Source organism: Eptatretus burgeri, chromosome 14 (assembly GCF_056783735.1).
Source record: "Eptatretus burgeri isolate ZD-2024b chromosome 14, Ebu_testis_v1, whole genome shotgun sequence".
In the NCBI taxonomy this organism is placed as follows: domain Eukaryota; kingdom Metazoa; phylum Chordata; class Myxini; order Myxiniformes; family Myxinidae; genus Eptatretus; species Eptatretus burgeri.
The window spans coordinates 21,306,360-21,322,828 of NC_140974.1; the positions used below are offsets into that span (position 1 = coordinate 21,306,360).

General features: G+C 41.8%; 1 protein-coding gene across 1 annotated transcript in view; it reads right to left on the reverse strand.

Moving 5' to 3' along the window:
* The window catches only part of LOC147012762 (voltage-dependent P/Q-type calcium channel subunit alpha-1A-like), a gene marked incomplete at its 5' end in the record, with an annotated part of 328,227 nt that overhangs the window by 54,924 nt on the left and 256,834 nt on the right, over nt 1-16,469 (reverse strand). The window contains 5 exons of the mRNA XM_085853452.1: nt 3,033-3,140; nt 4,097-4,202; nt 14,501-14,597; nt 15,546-15,673; nt 15,927-16,071. Coding sequence (XP_085709578.1) covers nt 3,033-3,140; nt 4,097-4,202; nt 14,501-14,597; nt 15,546-15,673; nt 15,927-16,071 — 584 coding nt within the window. The remainder of the gene's footprint in view (nt 1-3,032; nt 3,141-4,096; nt 4,203-14,500; nt 14,598-15,545; nt 15,674-15,926; nt 16,072-16,469) is intronic.

Below are 16,469 nucleotides of genomic sequence, written 5' to 3' on the forward strand. Positions count from 1 at the left end.
ATTTGAATGGGGGAGTAGACTTTCTATAGTCACGATACATCTCTCTCAGAAGACATGGACCAACTTTTAATCACTCATCCCAACTCTATCTTCCTCAAATGTGGTGATTAATTGTCACCATGATAATTGGCGAGATGTTGGTTTCTGTCTTACCAGTCATGGCACTTCTGCAAATGACTTCTGTGAATCGATGAGTCTGACTCGATCTGTGAACGTTCCCACCCGGATTTCTCCCAATGGGAAATCTTCCCTCCTAGATTTGGTGATGACCAACTTCCCAGTCAATGTATCGTGCTTGTCCTCTGCCCCAATTGGCTCTTCGAGTTATGTGCTCGTAAAAGTCAATGTATCTCTGGCCATTCTCAGAGAACAGCCTCTGTGCTGGTGAGTCAGGCAGTTTACTCAGCAAACTGACATGAATGACAAGCAGCATCTCACTTCAGGACTGGTCTCCAATATTTACTGCCCCCGATATTAATTCAGCCTGGGAATTCTTCAACAGAAGCCTCCTCTCTGTTATGCACAGATTCATCCCATCTCGTCTCCAGTTAGCTTCCCAGTCCACCCACTCTTGGTACTTTGAATCCTGTGGTGAAGCTGTTGCTTTAAAGCAAATTGCATTCTCCTCCTTGAAGGCAATTCCAACTGAAGGCAACCTCAGATCATTCCACAAAGCCAGCAACAAGTGTGTGTCTACCCTCAGAAGAGCCAGCAAACAACATCTGTCCAATCTCAAGAATGAGCTTTCAAACGTATCTCCCTCCTCCAAAACCCAGTGGTGCCTTGTCAAGTCTGTCTTTGGTGTATGCTCCCCTTCCATCCCATCCCTCACTTCAAATGGCACCACAGCTGATTCCCCTCATGAGAAGGCTGAATGCCTCAATTCTGTGTTTGCTTCCAAATCCAGTGTCTCCAACCCCTCATCCTCGCAGTACCCATCCTCTCCTGTCCTACCCAACTGATCCTGAATTCGGTGTCTTTTGCACCTGAAAAGGTGGAAAAGTTTCTGGTAACCCTCGACTCTGACTCTGCAACCGGACCAGATGGCATCAGCTCACGTCTCCGAAAAACCTGCTCTGCTGCTCTTGCACTTATTCTTTATACTTTTTTTCTCCCTGTCATTTACCGTAGGTCATCTTCCAACTGCTTGGAAATTGGCCAACATCACAGCATTGCATCAAAAGGAGCAAAAACGGATCCTTTTAACTCGAGGCAAATTAGCTTTAAATACAGACAAATCATGAGCAATGTTATGGAATCCATCAACGCAGTTGACATAAATTCATTCCTTAACTCAAACAGCCCAATCTCACATAATCAATTCGGATTCAGACTTGGTCACTCTACCTTAGACATGCTGCTTCAACTCTCCCAACAATGGATGGAGGCCCTCAATGTCAGACATGACAATAGGGCCATGTTTCTAGACATATCTCAAGCTTTTGAAACAGTCTGGCGTCCTGCCTTGCTCTCCAAACTGTCTGCCTATGGAATCCAAGGCCAAATCTACTGACTTCCTCTACTCTCGGAGCCAACGTGTGGCTCTCAATGGAACCTTTTCTTTTCCTCTCCCTGTCAAGGCTGGTGCCCCCAAGGTAATGTTCTAGTCCCCCATCCTATTCCTAATCTTCATCAATGATCTCACCGACTATCTGGAAAATCCTCTCGATCTCTTTTATGATGACTCCACACACTGCAGTGGCACCCCTCATCTTTCTGACAGACAGGCAGCAGCTTCTTTCGTCTCCTCAGATCTTGACAAAAATCACAAACTGGTGAAACACTTGGAACATGTCTTTCAATCCTGAGAAATGCCTCACACTCACTCGTTCTCTCCAAAAGGACTATACTGCAAACCCTTCCATTTACTTTCTCAACAACCGTCTCGAAAAGCTGCCCTCTGGGCATCCTCCGTCATAGTCCTTCCTTGGCACATCTGAGCTCTGATCCATCTACAAGGCTTTCATTTGCAGCTTGATGGAGTCCTGCTCTCCCCTCTGGGCTAGTTCCCCTGCCTCACATCTTGCTCAGCTTGACGGTGTGGAAAAAAGGCCTTCAAAATCATTGAAATATCTCACGTTGAAGCTGAGTCTGTGGGTTTATCACTTTGCCATTGTCAACAGGTCGGTGGTCTCTCTGTTTTTTTTTCTGCCTCATTGCTAGACATCCACCTTCTGCCCTCTCCATATTTTGCCCCCTCCAGGTATCTTCAGGATGCACGTGTTCCACCAGAAACCCCCTCCAAGTGAAACTGCCTAAATCTAGAATCACCAACACTCATTTATTCCTCTTTTTGTTCCACCTGTGGAAGCATGTTCCATACGCTCTTAAATCTCATTCTTCCCTGCAGGTCGACAAGACAGCTGTTCACCACCAACTCAAGTCATCCCCATCCAAAATCATGATATTTTATGCACCCTTTAAACCACCCCGCACCCTTCCCAAAATTTTGCTTATGTATCCACATTGTCCACCTTTTGCCTTTTCCTTTACCCCTGCATCCCTTGTTTGTCCGTCTCCAACTACTTTCTCCCTCCGCCCTGTTGGTGTTTCCCCTTTCTCCTGCTGTTCCCTTTTTTATATTGTGTCTTGATTTGTTCGGCGGAATCGCTCTTCCACAAGCCTAGACCATGTAAAAATAAATAAATAAATAAAGAAATATATTTTAAACAATGCCCAACATTCGCGGACCCCAACATTCGCGGACCCCAACATTCGCGGACCCCAACATTCGCGGCATTTTTCAGGAGGAACGTATCCCCCGCGAATTGCAGGGTCCGACAATATATCTCAAATCTCATGATTATTTTTTCTCCTTCAGATCTCCAAAAATCCAATTATATCAACCCAAATTTGTTGAACTCTTGCACCTTGAGAAAGGTAAAATATGAGAGATGCGAGATTAAATTTAAAAATGCAGGATGAAAAAAAAAACCCAGTTTAAGCAAGGCAAGTAAAATCAAGCATTGCCCAAGTAATCATTTGCTCGTAAAGTGTTTTATTTAGGACAAGGAAAGTGTGTGTATTGTCACCTCGGTGAGCCGGGATGAGAAGGTCAAGAACTTTGGGTGACAAGTGTGGCCATATTGCCATGATCTCCTTTCGAAGGTCAGAGTCACACTCAAACATGTCGGCACCGCCTGGATGCACACATCAAACACGTGTTTATATAAACATCTCAAACAAATGAGAACAAAGGCAGATGGTATCATACATATTTACATATGTATATACATATATTTATATATATATATATATATACAGTATATATGAAACTACATATGTGACACATAAATCAATGTCAATTAGCAAATCCTGGATGGTGTGATTGGACAGAGTCTTGGAAATGGATTGAGTTGATTGAACTCCTTTCCTCCAGCTCACAATGACCCTACTTATGAAATCGTTTGTTTCATACAAATGTAATCCTACATAGTTGGGTGCTATCCACATATCCTTCAATGGAGGACCCTGAGGGTAGTGGGTTCAGAGGTTATAAATATTGCGAAAATATAATTTTGAAAAGAAAAGGAAAATAAGAGAGCAGGAATCATAAGCAGTTTGTGTGTTGGGAGAGAAAAAGAGAAAAGGGAAAGGAGGTTGGCAGGAGACTGATGTAAGGAAGATGAATGCAAGAAACCTTTAGGGGTCGGTGAGGAGCTGGAGGAGGGAGGGGCAGAATTATCCCATTTTGACATCTGCAATATGCAAGGAATCACTTGGTAGAACAGTAATCGTTTGACGAAATAATATTTCAAGATTCGTTCACAAAAATGAAGCAAATGATGATACATGTAAATAAGAAAGTTTCCAGGATGCTCGAATAACTCCATCCTTATAAATCACAACTCTAATCTGGACGAACCGAGCAGCTCGGCCAGTAATTCAATTTCCTTCGATCAACCTCAGGTTTGTTTTACTTCTGATGCCTGATTGGAAGAAAACACTTAGCTCACATGTTCAGCTCAGTCAAGGTATTCAGATCCTTGAATGAATTGTGACTGATGTTAACCTCCCCTCCACCACCCTCCCTCCCCTCCACCACCCTCCCTCCCCTCCACCACCCCCCCTCCCTTCTCCACCCTGCATGCACCACCTTTAGCGATGCGGATGTCAAGAGCCGTACGGATGAGAGCCATAAGTGTGGTGGTGAAATGCACCGTCTTGTCCTCTGCGATTGGCATGTCCATCCTGATGAGACGCTGGAAGCAGAAATAGAACAAAAAAGTATGTCAAGAAAAGGAATGAATGAGAAACATAAGAGAGACAAATCATGAAAGGAAATGAGTAGCAATCGGGAAAAAAAACCATGACTATAAAAAAAAAATCTCACATTGTCACCAAAAGTCACCGGACATGTCCTTTCCGGTTGCAAGAGCCAGCCACCTGCACATGTACGATTTGTATAACCGTGTACTTCGTCAGCAGACAGTATAAATATTCAAGGAAGAGTCTCATTGCTCTGTTTCAGAGCATAATGTCACAGAAGAAGTTATGGAGTTTCAGCAGGAAATGACCGTTGGGAAGTGGACATCTCCATCAGGACGACGTCGTCCTCGCCATCCACAAATCAATGGGGAATGTCATCATGAGGGTACAATTACAGGCAACACCAACCCTTAGCTCACCAATCTGGAAGACCAATTAAAAATCACCCGAAGAGGGAAGAGAACTTGAAATGAGTCGTTAAATGGAATGGGAACTATGGTTCAGGCTGTGCTTTTGGGACTGGGAGGCAATACAAGACATTATATGGCTGCACACTAGGGCAAAGAGAGGGATTATAATGTGGGAAGCACCGACTAGTTTATGTCCATCCCAAGTTTCTCACCTATTAAGGCAGAAAGAGTCAACCACAGCAGGTGTATTGGTGTCAATAGAGACCAGATAAGGTGGGACAGCCGGATCACTGACTCGGTGAAGGTCATGAATGAGCAAGCCGAGTTTTTATTGACAATGTGATACCACCGGGGTCATGCTCGTCAGACTTCCTCGTTTCTTGAAGCTTTGAATACAATCCTTAACACTGTTGGATAAAGTTGGATATAAGCCCACAAAACTTCTTGAGCAATGGCAATCCAGTGTCCTCTCCACAAGGCCAGCACCATAGTTATGTTGTAAGTACAATTGCAGATGTTCCATAGGACAACAGTAAAGATATAAAATACGAAGCTTCCCACATTTTTCATCCTTCCCCTCAACCCAACCTGGATTTATGACATAACTGGCAGTTACGATGACGATGTCGATGCCATTTTATGACTTTCGTGCTGCAGCGGCTCCACACGTTTGCTGTAATTGTAACACGACACATCCAAGATGGGCCAAATGGCTTTTAATCTGTGGACATACAGTTTACACAAATCCTTGTCTGAAAAGCTTGCAGGAACAAGTAACTTCAGCTGTTGCTCACTGCTGTCTGGGCAATTTGAGCACTGCGGGGCGGCATTTATCATTGCCAGATGCTGATGATAATAGGTAGTTCATCAAAGAAAATATTTATCCCACGAACCGAACCGTAATATGTTAGCCGATGCAAAGTACGTAAACTCAAATAAACAGCGTTGAAATCACTGTCCACTGGTCGGCAATCCCCGCTGCGGACATCAGTCGGAGCAAAAGTCTTTGGCACATCAATTTGCACGGTAATTGCCAACCCTGCAACTCTGGCACTAACATGGTTAAAATAGTGTACAATGACCATTCAGCGAACAAGGGACAAAGTGTTCTTCTATTTATTCACCTGAGATTAAGAGTTATGAAAAACAAACAAACAGACTTGGTGTTTTGGTTTGATTTGAGATGATTTGAGAATCTGGTCGGAGTCTGGGAGGTCGGCGGTTTGAACCTGATCGAGGTCGAGTCATACCAAAGCCTGCAGGCCTGGCAGGATAACTTTGGGGGTTTGCACACTCGCCTCTGAGCTATCCAGCCTGGGTTCAAATCTCAGCCGAGATACAAACTGTCTGCCATCTTGGTGTTTCACAGGCAGGGTGAGTCATCAATGTGTGCGCCATCCAGGATGGGCGTTAAACTCGGTGTCCTGTGTGACGGGATTAATTGGTGGACATTAAACATCACCCGTCATCCTTCGTGAAGAGTAGGCGAGAAAGCACCAGCACTCTGAACAAATGACAAATTCCTGCTCTATCCTACAGGGGGGATTGCGTCAGCAGCACAGGCACATTCTCAGCAATGATCTAACCCAGCTGCCACGTGTTCCATGCAAAATTAATGAATACCAAAGAGGACAAAAATGGTACATGAGGCCATGATCGAGGATTTGGATGGGGGACGATAAGAGGTGGTGGTGAACAGATGTTTTGAAGCCCGAATCTATGTCAATATTATAGACATAGATTCGCAAAAATAACCAGGTTGTGGTTGTGAAGATCTATAGTTAAAAATGAGACCACCATAAATTAGCAAGGCTGACTGAGAAGGCAAGACTCAGGTCTGACATTTTTACCTGCCAGTGGTCTCTATCCGGTACTATGAAGGCATTGTGTCCGTGCAGCCATTTTGTGTCCTCTGAGGGAAGAGTGGACAGGAGCCAGGGGGTGTAAGGTAACACCCCTTCTAATTAGTGTATTCGGCTATTTCAGCCACACCCATTGCTGACAGGTGTATAAAATCAGGCACACAACCAAGCAATCTCCACAGACAAACATCGGCAGTAGAATGGGCCGTAGTGAAGGGCTCAGTGACTTTCAACGTGGAATCGTCATAGGATGCCACCTTTCCAACAAGTCAGTTCATCAAATTTCTACTCTGCTAGAGCTGCCCCGGTTAACTGTAAGTGCTGTTATTGTGAAGTGGAAATGTCGAGGAGCAACAACAGCTCAGCTGCGAAGTGGTAGGCCACACAAGCTCACAGAACGGGACTGCCGAGTGCTGAAGTGCGTAGCGCAGAAAAAATCATCTGTCGCCAGTTGCAACATTCACTTACCGAGTTCCAAACTGACTGGAAGCAATGTCAGCACAAGCACTGTTTGTCGAGAGCTTCATAAAATGGGTTTCCATCGGCGACCAGCAACACACAAGCCAAACATCACCATACGCAATGCCAAGCGTCGGCTGGAGTGGTGTAAAGCTCACCGCCATTGGATGCTGGAGCAGTGGAAACTAGTTCTCTGGAGTGAGTAATCACGCTTCACCATCTGGCAGTCAGACGGATGAATATGGGTTTGGCGGATGTCAGGAGAAGGCTACCTGCCCCCATTACATAGTGCCAACTGTAATGTTTAGTGGAGGAGGAATAATGGTCTGGGGCTCTTTTTCATGTTTCGGGCTAGGCCCCTTAGTTCCAGTGAGGGGAAATCTTAACGCCACAGCATACAATGACATTCTAGATGATTCTGTACTTCCAACTTTGTGGCAACAGTTTGGGGAAGGCCCTTTCCTGTTTCAGCATGACAATGCCCCCGTGCACAAAGTGAGGTCCATAGAGAAATGGTTTGTTGAGATCGGTGTGGAAGAACTTGACTGGCCTGCACCGAGCCCTGACCTCAACGCCATTGAACACCTTTGGGATGAATTGGAATGCTGAGTGGGAGCCAGACCTTATCGCCCAACATCAGTGCCTGACCTCCCGAATGCTCTTGTGGCTGAATGGAAGCAAGTCCACTCAGCAATGTTCCAACATCTTGTGGAAAGCCTTCCCATAAGAGTAGAGGCTGTTATAGCAGCAAAGAGGGGACCAACTCCATATTAATGCCCATGATTTTGGAATAAGATGTTGGAAGAGCAGTTGTCCACATACCTTGGGCCATGTAGTATATTTTGATTTACCCAACACGTGCCTTCTTGTTGAATGGTTTGCATTAGTGGGAACAATAATGTGGGTGGCAGACAGATGGTTGTTCTTTGCAGATTATGCGGTTTTACCGTGTGAGACAAAATCCGTGGTGATGCTCACCGTAACAGCCAGAAGGTGTGATATATCTATATATCTATATCTATATCTATAACTACATCTACATATCTACATATCTACATATCTACATATCTACATATCTACATATCTACATATCTACATATCTACATATATATATATATCTATATATATATATATACATATATATATATATATATATATATAAATATATATATATATATATATATATATATATATATGTCACCAAAAGTTGGAAACAACTTGATGGCACTATTGGAGAGAACAAGAACTGGAAGTTTGGGGGTATATGTATATGCAGTATATGTGTATATATGTATATATATATATATATATATATATACACATATTCTGTCTGCCAAAAAAGTACCATCATGAGCATATCTTAAGTTGAATCGATAAATCTTCGTCCAATCCTAATTCCAGCATCGATGTCATCAACCTTTGATTTGTTCATGACGTACTCACTATATAGATTGTTCAAGTGAGGGGAATGAACCCCCTGTCTAACCCTTTCTAACCCATTTTGCAATTCCAAAACCATTCTGTCTCTCCATTCTCTGTTCTTACTGTAGCTTCTTGCTTGGAGCACAGTGGGCTTCTTATCACACATATCATGTGCTATGACATCACCATTTCTCTCAGCATCAGCCACATCAATTCATGATCAACACAACTGAAGGATTTGTTTTAATCTATAAAACAGACACATCTTCCTTTGATATTCCTTTGCTTTTTGCATGATCCACATCAGTTTTGCGATTTGATTTCTTGTACCTCTTCCTCTTCTGAAACCTGCTTGCTCGGCAGACATTTCTCACTTCATGAAGTGTTCTATTCTGTGTTAAATTATCTTTAATAATATCTTGCTCACGTATGAAATCAAGGCAATGGTTCAGTTATTTTAACATTCTCTTGCATCCCCCCTTTCTTTGGCAATGGTATGTAGACCGAGTCGACTCATTGCTTCCACCTTTTAGGCCATAAAATCCTGCTCCAGATCTGTGTGCAGTTAGCTGTTAAAATTTTGATTGCTTCCTCCCCAACTACCTTTTGGAGTTCTATTGGAATTTCGTCCACACCTGGTGCTCCTCCATTTGCCAGCTCTCTCAATGGTTTACATACCTCGCATTCTATCACTATTGGGTCTTATTCATATTCTCTTTTGGTTGCCATCATATTGCTATCTTGTTTGTACAGAGTTTTGTTATAGTCCTTCCATCTTTCTTTCACCTGTTTCTTCTGTCAGATATTTTCCTGTTCTACTTTGAAGGACCTCAATCCGAGACCAAAACTTTCCTGTGATCTCTCTGATCTTTTAAAAAAAGACCTCTTTTTTCCACTCTGTTGTCACTTTCTATTTCTTTGCACACCTCTTTTAAATATTTATCTTTGTCTTTCCGAGCTTGTCGTTGGAAATCAGCATTTACCGCTTAATGTCCTTTGTTGATGCACCTTTGGTTTTCACCTCTCTCTCCTCCGGTCTGCAATATTTATTGCCTCTTGTGACAGCCATTTAGCCTTCTTCTTTCTGCTTGATTTTGGGATGTTGTTTTTGCCCTTTTTTTTTTTTACAATGTCTTCAACCTCTTGTCACACTTCATATTGCATTCTGTCAACCAAGTCCAGCTCTGTAAATCGTTATGTTTTTTTTTTTTTTTTTTTACCTTTATTACCTCCACAACCAAATGTGAAGGGGGTTATGTGTTCACCCCTGTCGGTTTGGTTGTCTGTCTGTGTACAGGATATCTCAAAAAGTTGTGGACGGATTCAGATGAAACTTGGTGGACAGGTTCGGTGTGTGACCATGACAAACTGATTCGATTTTGGTGATCATACAAATCTGGATTCAACTACGAGAAATTGTTTAAGTGAGACTTCATCATTGAGAGATAGGGCTCAAAACCGATAAATAGCACGATATTTAAAAAATGTATTGAGCCAGATATGTTCTCATGGATCAGGCATTATGTGGCGGAGGTATGCACTCTACCGAGGGCCTTCTAGTTGCATGTTGTTTAGATACGTTTTCAAGGTCATATTTGGTTGGAGTTTATGAAATTTTTTTCACCTTTCTCAATTTATGTCTGGTGTTGGCTTAATGGTTAGGGTAGTGGGCTTGGGATCCTTGGGTCCTGAGTTCAAATCCCACGTTCTGTTGAATTAATAACAGGTGGGGTTGACTCAGCCTCTCATCCTTCTGAGGTTGGCAAAATGAGTACCAGATTGCTGGGATGATTGAGCCATTTGAATATCCCGTGTCAGAGTGGGAACCCATCCAGGATTGTGCCCAATGGCCTAGGAGACTGCTTAAGCAGCACCGATTGCTCGGTACAGAGTGTGGTCCCAATGGATTAGATTGTAATTTTCAATTTGACTCATAGTTTTTCCACAAAGAGTTCATGATATGTCCCACAGTCTGCACCTGGAAGAGTATTGGCAGATTACACAGCACTTCTCCATACAGCACCCTAGTTTTATCTCTTAGATTTCTGATCAAGATTGTTTCTTGGAATGTGCGGAAGTGGTTTGCCATTGTCGTCTTCCAGGTAGTGTCTATACTAGGCGGGTGATCCACACTATTGTTCTCCATGAGAGGGCAATGCAGCCATTACTGGCAATATGTACCAGTTGCCTGTGTGGCCATCCATCACCTACTCCCATGGGTTCACGTGTCAATGAATGCAGAGGCCGCTTTCTCAAGGATTCCTGCCTTTACCCCATTAAACCATTAGGCTTTGGTTTAAAAAAAAACCTGAACTGCAAGGTGGTGGAGGATTTGGATTCAGAGTTTCTTTCTCTTTGATGAGCTGCTCACCAAGGCTAATGAGCCCCATCTGATTGAAGCAGTGACAGCATACATTGTTGAAATGTTAAGTTTCACAGAAAAGAAAAGCAAAGATTTACTATTCATGAAACAACCAAGTGAGTCAAGAAAGAGGACTAAGTGAAATTGAATTTTCGTATAAGATGACTGAAGGGCAAGGAATAATGGGCAGAGGAGAATGATCACAAGGGTGAGAGAATAAGTTGATTATTGACTTGTTTGGGTCTTGTTATTTATATCTTAATTGCCACTGGCATTGCACATGGTACATGATTGTAAGCATCAGTGGTTTATGTCTACGCTGTGACTGACGACTCACGAACAAGTGATGAAACCAGTCCGGTGGCTGAGGGAGTGGGTAGGATTGGGATTCTCATGTGCGTACTATTTGTAAATGTCTTTACAGCTGTGGAGGAACTCTGGGAAGGGTTTGAAACAGCAAAGGACTTACCTTGGGTAACTTTTCTGGGTTGCTTAGTGCAGCTTTTTTTTGGCTGGATATATATATATATATATATATATATATATATATATATATATATATATATATATATATATATATATATATATATATATATATATATATATATATATATATATATACAGTCGACTAGGTGTAAGTCGGTAGCGTGTAACTCGTCACTTCGCTTAAGTCGGCAGCGTAAAAAAGTCCCGAATTTATCTCATGTTAAATCCCTTTGAAGAAAGGGTCATCCCTCTGTAAGTCGTCATCTCTAAGTCGTCACTTCGTCTAAGTCGTCAGATGTTGTCCATTCCCACGTAATGGAAACTCAAGTAAATTACCACTCCTAATATAACTCGTCACACGGAACTGCTGCCTCGTGAGAAGCCCGATTTCATGGAATCGTGATGCTCGCTCATTGGTTTACACCGCCAGTGATAGGCTATTTATAACTGTGTACACACGTAGATCGCACTGCAGGCAGGACAATGGCGACTAAGCGTAAGCTTACAACTAAAACCTACCAAGAAAAATAGGACATTATCCAGTTTTGCGAGGCAAATCCACTGATGAAGAAAACAGACAGAGCTGAGAAGTTGGACATCAAACGGCAGACATTGAACGATATCTTGAAGAATAAGGGCAAGATATTTGGACAAGGGGAGAAGATCGTGAGGCCAGTGGGAAGTGTGAAACGCGTGAGATGTGTGTCCTTTGAAGATGTCGATGACGCGCTCATCATCTGGTTTCGGCAAATGTCGGCTCAGCCAAATATTCGGTTTCGGCCGATTCGGCCAAATATTCGGCCGATACTGTCTTTCGGTGGAAGATTGCCCAGCCAACATCATGGAATACAATGACCGGTTTGAATCCTTTCTCATGCACCAGATGCCCAAGAGTTTGAGGCATTCAAACATAACGGATTACTTCGCAAAGAAGTAAAGGATCGATCAAGCTGAGTGTTGAAGTCTGATCATGGTTTTATATTGGCTTGTTTTGTACATTACCGCACTCACTTACACATAGGCATTGAGTGGTAAACATCGCCACGATGACTGTGTGTCATGTAATTTGTCACCATACCATCACCGATGGTATACGAGTTGTCTTACAGAGTTGTTCATTATCTTTACTTTTGATAAACTGATTCATGAATTCCATCTTTGCTTGATCACTTTCCAACTCACCAACTCACCCCCACCTATGCCCCGAGGATTGTGTTTTCCTTTTGGTACAATAGCCGGCTCTCACACATATGTGTCCAGGCCACGCGCGACTTCATCCTTCACCCCACAGTCATCATGAATGTTCGCATACGCGTAAGTCGTCACTTTTTTCTCGGTCCCGATGGTGACGACTTATGCCTAGTCTACTGTATATATATATATATATATATATATATATATATATATATATATATATATATATATATATATATATATATATATATATATATATATATATATATTACATAAAACAAGGAAATCCAACACAGGTGGAAGCCATCCAGCCCATCATGCCTGCGTGAACACCACACCAACCCATCTTCACATGATCCAAGGAAGAAAATGTAAAAAAAAGTTTTTAATTAATGAAATAAATATTTTTGTTTGTTTATTGTTTTTTTTGTAGTTTTTAGGTCATTTCCCATGACCTAATAATATTGGTGAGAGAAAGGGTAATATGGGTCCTTCCGTCCGTTCACAATGAAGTTGAAGCGGGAGATCTGGTCATTAGTGATCCTGATAGAGGTCGATGAGACGTACACGATGGTATGACTTTCAAGGTCACCGAAGGTCAAGGTCAAGGTCACGAGGCCTTTGAAGTTGCGAAAATGAAGATTTTCAAATTCTCTCTCCTCCGCCATTTCTCAAGCAATCTTGAATTTAATTGTAGCAAATGAATCTATGGGACAATATCTAAATTTGGTCTGGCCGGATTTTCGATATTCGCTTTTGTTTTCGTGTCACGTGACTTCAAATTTGGCAAAAAATGCGAAAATGACAATTTTCAAAATCTATCTCCTCCTAAATTTCTCAAGCGATCTTGAATTTGATTGCGGCATATGAATGTATGGGACAATATCTAAATTTTGTCAGGATGGATTTTTGATATTCGCTTTCGTTTTTGCGTCACGTGACTTCAAACCTTGCAAAAACTGCCCTACCTTCAGGAGGCTATATATTCTCTACTGGGCATGGTAAAAGTTAGTGAATGGTGTCATTGCATAACAGCTGACCTTGTATATTATATTTATACATTTTCCGCCGAAGGTGCAAAAGTTTCAAAACCCGAAATGTAAACGTCGGCGTTTATTTTCAAAATATAATTTCGTGGACGCGCGCCAAAATGCCGAGTCATCTTTAACCAAACTGCGCAGTTCAAGCTGTGCCGTGGAGCTGCGCAGTAGTCTTCGGTCATAACTGAACATTGAGAACTTGTGGTATTATTTCTCGCAGAGATGACCGTCACTCCCGCACGGGGGTAATTTATATATATTTTTTCTTTTCTTTTCTTCCTCTCAGGGGAGGGGGCATGGGCTTGGTTAAAAACAAACATCAACCACACAACCCTCCTTCACAAGACCCCCACCAACAGCACTCCGTACACATGTACACAATCACCCATCAATGCTCAAACTATCTAAAAGTCTTATCAACATCCCCATACACAGACACATGTATGTATGTGTGTATATATATATATATATATATATATATATATATATATATATATATATATATATATATATATATATATATATATATATATATATATATATATACATATATATATATATATATATATATATATATATATATATATATATATATATATATATATATATATATATAACAATAAATAGTAGGCGAGGTATCGTTAGCACTCTGAATGGTATCTAAATTCCTGTTCTAACCCACAGGGGGAACTGTATTTTCGACATAAGCACAGCCCTTACAAAATGGTGAACACCTGCGGGCAAGCAAGTAATTGAGTCCCATGTCAATATTCACTGAACAAATGAACCCAAATCGTGTCGGAAATCAAAACAAGCCAGACAGCTGAAAATCGAGTAAGCCACCACTGAGATATCCTGCCAGCCATTTGGGTTGGTTCATGTCTGTTTTTTGGCAAAGTTAATTTCAATGTATTATTAATTGGAATTAAACAAAGAGAATTTTCACAAGTGCCATTATTATGCAATATTCTTCAAATATCTCATTTTTCTTACCAAAGTGTTGTTGACTATGAAGGTGAACAGTATACACAAAGTAACAAGACAAAGAAAATGTACCTTGTAGGCGATCCGTATCGGACACTTCTTTCCGAGACCGAGAGGTGGAGACATGTGTCTGAGGAGCTCGTACATGTTGCTGTACGTTATTCTTCCACTGCGGTCAGACACATGGGTGAGCCACTGGGTCAAAGTACTAAATGTTGGATTTCTGTCATCAATGACTTTATATGTTTTTATTTTATTAATAATTATTTCAGGCTGGTGGAGGAGCCTGTACACATAACACATGCAGGACAAGGACATTCAGAGAGATTGCTTGGTTGTTTAGATGAATTACAAGGACATCAGGATGTAATGGGATGAAATTTGTGTCTGAGATTTTTACCTGGGATCTCAGAATCATTAGCCAGAGCATAATTGCATTCTCATGGGTCAAACATTGTTTCACATTCCCCATCGAAGCACTTGCCTAAGGATGCTGTGACCACAACTTTAAATTTGATATACTGTGATGATTCTTCCATTATGCCCTCAGGACAACAAAGACAACATCTGAAGTAACCCAGATTATGGTATTTGAACCTGGGATCCCAGTATCATAAACAAAGTGGTCATATGCGAATGGCAAACAGGTCAACAACCTTCAATGTCACTTTAGAACTTTCTTTATTCGTAACTTTTCTCGACTTTATTAATGATATGTGATCATTTTGTAAAATAAACCCATTAAAGGTAAAGGCATTTCCAAGCTTCTTGATTGTAAGCCTGTTGAACAACACACTCCACAAAAGGTAACTTCCAAACGAACAAGAATCTAAGACACAGCCAGGCAATCGTGGATTGCAGAAGACAATCGACTTTGACAAGATTCAAGTGTGAACTCACAGTTTAACAAGAGTGAAGGAAATTGTTACAATCATCTCTGAAAAGTGAAACTAATGAAAGGTGAAGAGCATCCATCATCCATGGCTATAGCATACAAACAAAAGTATGTCCAGTATCCTGCTTTGATCTTTTTTGTCTTTTAGTTCATGCCTTTGTCTTAACTTCCTTTGTCTGTCAGCACCTGATCCTCAGCAAATGCACATCTGAGCCACATCACCTGGCTGCTGGGTCGTAGTCGGCCCAGAATCGTACAAACTCATCGAGATGGTGAGGGCCCAGGATTGAGGAGTCACGAGTCAAATACTCAAAGTTGTCCATGATGACAGCAACAAAGAGGTTAAGCATCTGCAGGGATGGAGTGGTGGGAGAATATTAATCGAGATGGCCATCGATGTTAGTGGTCAGGATTTTTTTTTTGATTAACATGTTATTTGCAATATATTTCTCTCAAGTGAAGGAGAAAATGGACTTGGCTGTACCAGGTGTATAAACAAAATTCCTCAAATCTTGGATCAAGTACACTGCACTGAAATTTCTCATTTAGGTCCAGATGTGTTCAATGGTTGAGGTTCACATTCCTCTCATTCATGGAAATCACCAAAAAGGAGCAGAGGAAGATGAAAGAAGAGAAGTAGAAATAAGCAAAGTTGCTTCCACACTCCTTCAGGCCAGATTCTTTGTCACATTTCTGGTGGCTCACGCATGACAGCATGATCTCCTGCCAGGCCTCTCCAGTTGCGCTCCTGAGAAACCGAGACACGCTCAATGTCACCATCTTGCTTGTATGTATTTCTGGCTACCCGTGGCTCCGTGGAGATATAATTGTTTCACGGAGTTTTCAATGCCGCACACTTTCAATATTTACAATATGCTTGAGATTCAATGCTGCCAAAGTCGTCTCATGGCAAGAATCACACTGGATGATTTGTCTTTACATTCCCAGTGGTTATCAGGGCGGGAATCTGTAATTATTCATGATGGCTGGCGATAACGCGCCGACTATTTGCAAAATACACTGCAGAATGGTTAACACATCCACCAACTAGTGGTTGCAGAAGGGAGACCCGGTTCAATGTCCATCCGAGGGATGACACGCTTCGTGATGCAATATCATACACGTGAATCTACAATCTGACAGTGT